This window comes from Carlito syrichta, unplaced genomic scaffold (assembly GCF_000164805.1).
Source record: "Carlito syrichta isolate Samal-C Ts95f unplaced genomic scaffold, Tarsius_syrichta-2.0.1 Scaffold315069, whole genome shotgun sequence".
NCBI lineage: Eukaryota > Metazoa > Chordata > Mammalia > Primates > Tarsiidae > Carlito > Carlito syrichta.
The window spans coordinates 381,379-387,378 of NW_007259165.1; the positions used below are offsets into that span (position 1 = coordinate 381,379).

Genomic DNA, 6,000 nt, shown 5'->3' on the forward strand with positions numbered 1-6,000 from the left:
TTTTGCCCATCTGAAGAGGATGAGATATGCCTCACTGTGGCTTAAAATTACACTACCCTTTCAACTCAGAGAGGAAACAGGCCAAGCTGTTGTCTTGCTGTGTCTCAAGTTGCCAAGGACAAACAGCAGAATACTTGCATGCTAAGATGGCACACTAATGTTCCTTGATGTCTGTACCCGTAGGGCGAGGTTTCACTTCTGGCTAAGGGCCTCCCCACCTGGGCCCCACCCTACCCACGTGCCAAACTAAGCAATACAACAGCGGCATTTCTGCATAAATACTGTTATCAATTTGGGATGGCGATTTAACAGTCTAGGAAGGACTGTTCTCACAGAGACTTCAACTAAAAACCAACAGGTAGGTGGCAGAAACATTGTCCTTCTGGATAGCAGAGAAAGAGTAAAATAACAATGACAGACTGTGAAAAGGTAGATGGCAGGGTTCTTTTAAAACCGTTCTGAAGTTTGAATTCCATACGTCAGGTGACATCATTAAGTCCACAGCTGCACTGACAGGGAAATTTTTTGGTAGGATTACCCTGTCTTTAGATTATCAGACCTTTAGGGAGAAAAGAATTTTAGTTATGTCTATGTTTAAAACTGCTCTCTCTACTACAAAGATAATTTTCAGCTAACAGGATTCTTCCATGAGCATCACGGCCTTAATCCTGGAATTAAGAGCAGGTTTCGTTCTAGTTTAGAAAACACAATTCTTAATCAAGTATGACTTACTGTACAAACATGCCTATTACCAGATGTGGTGGTCATAGGCCACAGTTGTATTTTCAAAGGTTATTGTAACATGTAAAACTTGGCACATTAAAATACATTTATATTGTTCACAACCAGCTTTCAAACACAGAGAATTTTAAGGAACAACTAAAAAGCCAGTGGCGACTTAAGTATTAACTATTAACCACTAGTGTAAAAATACAAGTGAAACTGATAAAATGTCAAAAAAGAGGTATAGAGAATTTAGCTTCGAAATCCTTTGTTTTTTTTGAGTCAAGGTCTCACTCTGATGCCCAAGCTGGAGTGTAGTGGCATGATCATGGCTCACCACAGCCTCAATCTCCTAAGCTCAGGCAATCCTTCTGCCTTAGCCTCCCGAGTAGCTGAGACTACAGGTGCACACCACCATATCCGGCTGATGTTTTGTAGAGGCAAAGTCTCGCTATGTTGCCTAGGCTCAAACTCCTGGACTCAAGCAGTCCTTCCACCTCGGCCTCCCAAAATGCTGGGATTATAGGCATGACCTACGGCACTCAGCCTCAGATTTTTTTAAAAAAGGAAATTATCTGTTAGTGAGTAGCAATAGAAAAAGCAAGATGAGATATATTCATATTGACCTAAAACTGTACATATAACCCCACTCCCAGCGACAAGTTGAGAAAGGACAGAGAACTTGAAGTGCGACCCATTTACCTGTAGTGTCCAGGTGAGGGAATAAACAGAGTTCATGAGGTATTTTCTTAACAGGCACTGCGGACGGCAATCTGTCAACAAAGAAAATGGAACTATCACGAATCACAAACTTTAGAAGGAATGATGACATCACTGAAGGAGACTATTCCAGAAATTTAAGACACATGCACAGTAAGACAAGATGTATGTACAGATGCAACAACATGGCCGGATAAAAAGATCATTTCAGAAAAGTTGCTCTCAAATTCTTCGGGTGACCCTAAGAAGCCTGGGGAACACCTGTCCCCATGCGGCCATCACTGATCCAGAAGTTTCTCCTGATTGGCTGCCAGCCTTGCCTCTTGCGATAGAATTGTATTCACGTCTTCAATTATATTTTAGACACGAAGAAACATGAACTTGCATTTCACTTAAAGTCAGACTTTTCCACTTGAATGTCTCACTGCAAACCACTTTCTGCTAACCTTTGGTTTCTGACATCTGTGTCTGTGTGAGTCACGGCCACACTCAAAACAACCGGTGATTCTTGAAATATCAAGTAGGCTTATTCCAGGACAGGGCTCTGTTACAGAGTTCTGTAGACATGTTGCTGAATTGATACATCTTTTAGAATGCAGCCTTTGGGGAAAAGAAGTGCACTGAGTTTCCCCAGTGTGTCCATCCTGGTTGGCTGAAGAAACCACACGGTTGAAATCTATGTAAACTCAAAGCAAATCACAGCAAGAGGTCTTAGTGGGTCATCGACAGCAGTGGTTCTCAAAGTGGGCTCCCCAAACCCACAGGTTCAGCAATAACATCAGAAATGCAGATTCCCAGGCACCAACCCACACATCCGAGTCAGAAATTTGGGGGATGGGGCTCAGCAGTCTGTGTGTCATAAGCTCTCTAGGTGACCGACACGTGTAGAGGGTGAGAATCATTCATCCACGGACTACAAACTTAGAAGTGATAAATTCAAGTTTGGCATTTTTTGCTCTGACTCTCTCTCTCCGCCTTAATGTCATGTGGATAAAAGGGACTCAGGTTATGAGGTTGGTACACTCCATTTAGAAATGGACTCCCCAAAGGACCCACAAAACCATTCTTCTCATTCAAATAATAATGTAGTTATTATTCAATTTCATTTCATTTAAACTTGAGTACTATACATAAAAAATGCTGTTTTCAGTTCTCTTTCCACCCATATATTTTTATTTACTCAAGACAGCAGAATCACTTGGCATGGAATGTATAACTTAGTGCATTTTAAATATTCTTCAATGCATACAAATGTTACCAGCAGTTATAGCTTTTCAAAAACACACTGCCCGCCTGCACAAACTCAGTCCTAACACCTCTCTCCTCTTAAATCTCCAACTGAAACGGGGGTGCAGGGAGAGGTGGGTGTCATCTATATTTATTCAGGCATGTAAGGCTCATCGTTTTTTCTGGAATCTAATTTAATCATCATAAAAACCCCAAAATAGGTATTTTACAAATGAGGGGAGGAGGGTTAAAGCAACTTTCAGATTCCACCAGCAGAGCTGGAGTCAGACTGACGTTCTTCTCCTCCCAGGCCTCGCCATCACTGGGCAGGTGAGTCAGAAACAGGGTTCTAGGGAGGGTAAGGGGCCACGTGTCTATACAGTTATTACTGGATAGGTGAATAAGAGACTGGGTTCTGGGTAAAGTAAGGGGCCACGTGTCTACACAGGCATCACTCGATAGGTAAGTCAGAGACAGGGTTCCCAGTGACACAAGGGGTCGCATGTCTACACAGCCATCACACGACAGGTGAGTCAGAGACAGTGCTCTGGGTAGCGCAAGGAGCCACGTGTCTACACAGCCATCACTGGACAGGTGAGTAAGAGACAAGGCTCCGGGTGGGGTAAGGGTCCCATGTGTCTACACAGTACCTGCCGCCCGGGGCCTCTGGGGTTGCAAGAATCACCGGGCCAGAGAGCCAGGACTCCAAGGATGTGAGTCTGGGTGCTCTCCAGGTGTGCCGAGAGGGAATGAAAAGTGAGCAGGGGCAATCCGGACCACGGCTCCCTGGGAAGCAGGCTCTTGTGCCTTGCGCATAGCAGGTCTGTGACCCATTACAGCAGCTGGAGTTACTGTGCCCCTCACCAGTGAGCTATTTGTTTGTTTGTCTGTTTAGAGTTGGAGTCTCGCTCCATCGCCCAGACTGGAGGGCAGTGGCACGCTCAAAGCTACCCCAGCATCGACCTGCTGGGCTCCAGTGATCTTTCCATCTCAGCCTTCCAAGGACCCAGGACTACAGGCATGTGCTATTACACCTGGCTAATTTTTTTGATTAATTGTAGAGACGCGGTCCTGCCAAGTTGCCCAGGCTTGTCTCGCACCCACGGACCCAGACAATCTACTCGTTTCAGGCTCCCAATATGCTGGGATGACAGACTGAACCATGAGTCCGACCCAGTGTGCTATTTGTTAGCTAACTATAATAAAAACACCCATGCTTCCAGTCCTCTACAAAGACCCTCTACAGTTTATCATGCAGTTTGGGGAAAATAAAAACAAAAACACGTACTGTTTTTCTGGCTGCACAACTGCAATCTTTCTCTTCTTTTGTGCTGCAAAAAAAGGCAAACAAGGAAAAAGAGAAAATCAACTTTGTTAGTGAAGCAAGTGAATTTTTAAAAATGGGCTAGAAGATTAAAATGTGCCTGTTTTAAAGTAACAATTAAAATGCTGAAAAGTTATTTTGCTCATGCTATAATTTTATATCAGTTTCTTCTAGAATAAAATAGACTTTGACTCATCAGATGTGAGCTCCACAGAACATAGTTCATTTAATCTTATTGCTGCACTGGCTACTTTATTTTAACATGTGCATTTAACGAGAAAGAAAAAGAGTACTCCCATCGTACCTTACATAAACATATGTGTTCAGATAAATTGCTGCAAGCATGATTATGCAAGATGATTTTTTTTTTACCATAGGAATTGGGATGAAGCAAATCCTGTTCATCACAGCACACTCGTCCACGTGGCATCAAGGGCATGCATTTATTTTATATATACATTTATTTTTTGTAGAAAGGGTCTCACTCTGCTATCCAGGCTGCAATGCAGGGGCACAATCAGAGCACACTAGAGCCTTGAACTCTTGGGATCAAGTGATTCTTCTGCCTCAGCTCCCAAGCAGCTGGGCTACAGGTGAGCACCAACATACCCAGTCAATTTCTTTTATTTTTTTGTACAGACAAGCTCTCACTATGTGGCCCAGGCTGGTCTTGAACTCCTGGGCTCAAGTGATCCTCCCGCTTCAGCCTCCCCAAGGGCTGGGATCACAGGCATGAGTCACTGTGTCCAGCCAGAAGCATGCATTTGAACTAAAACATTTTATTACCAAAAGAAGAGCTGGTGGCTAGTAAATATGACACGTACCAGCAAATAATGATCGTTTTGGATAAGAACATTTCCAGTTTACATTTACGACTGATTAGGATCACCTTAGCAAAAATAGACCAGAACTTTTGGCATCTACTAGTTTTGGCTCAGCCCACCCGGCCTCTTCCAACATAAGCATACATCAATTCCAACAAAACTTCTAAAGCTGTTAGAGTCTGGCAGGTTTAGAGCCGGAGTCTGCCTCTTTAAAGCAAAATGTACGTGTAAGAAGTGCAAGCAAAAATAAATAAGAGAAATACTCTACGAAACCCCACCCACTCTTGACTTCATTTGCTATTCACTTCACACTTCACAGTTATTACTATAACAAGGTGTAAACCTGATGGCCTCCAAGGCGAAAAACGAGGTTAGAAGACATGTCCACGTTAGACTTTGTTAGCAGGGCGGGGATGCCAGACTGTATGATGTCTTGGCGAAAGGTCAAGTACAATAGCCCCAGATGCAACATGCAGGCCAACAAGGAAACATTACGACATTCACCATAACACATATGTGATTTTGCTCAACCCAAAGCACTTGACACCTCGCAAATCCACGTGAAGGAAGGAGGAAGAGGCTCTAGGACACGAGGTTCTAACTGAGGAGCAGCAGGACAAAGGGGACTGGCCCCCTACCCTGTGGCAGAACCCAGGGGGAACCTGATTGTTGACCATACTGGTTCAGGGAGATAAGAATCTGCATTATTTTAAGTGTGTGTGGGGGGGAAGAATATCCCCGAGATTAAAATAATTATTGTATGCTTAACATTTTATTAACATTTTTAAGTGAAGAAAAGATATTCTCCTAGTTGGATCAGATCCACTGATCAGGATAATATAAAGAAAGAAGAATCCCTAAAATCCACCTCTGTCTACAGTTGGAACTACCGACTTTGTTTCACACAGGTAATGCCCTAGAGTGTTCTTAATAAATACCAAGTTGGGGCACCCTTGAGATGCCCTTCTTTATCAGAGAATGTGAAGCCAACTAGGTGATGAAACTTTGTTGACAGCAATGTTCTGAGAATCTGCAGAATTGTACCACAGAACAGGTTGCCAGAAAGAAGTAAAACTGACATATCAATTCCACAGAGAAAATAACAGAAATATAATCTCTGACAAAAAGTTTAAGCCTATTATTTTTAAGGGCTCACACTTTTTTTTTTTTTTTTTTGAGTTG

At 43.0% G+C, this 6,000-nt stretch overlaps 1 protein-coding gene across 1 annotated transcript in view; it reads right to left on the minus strand.

The window, feature by feature from the left end:
* SFMBT2 (Scm-like with four mbt domains 2) overlaps positions 1-6,000 on the minus strand; it is a 160,743-nt gene that overhangs the window by 45,735 nt on the left and 109,008 nt on the right. The window contains exons 10-11 of the mRNA XM_021706035.1: positions 3,959-4,001; positions 1,426-1,496 (exon numbers count right to left, since the gene is read on the minus strand). Of these exons, the coding sequence (XP_021561710.1) occupies positions 1,426-1,496; positions 3,959-4,001 (114 nt within the window). The remainder of the gene's footprint in view (positions 1-1,425; positions 1,497-3,958; positions 4,002-6,000) is intronic.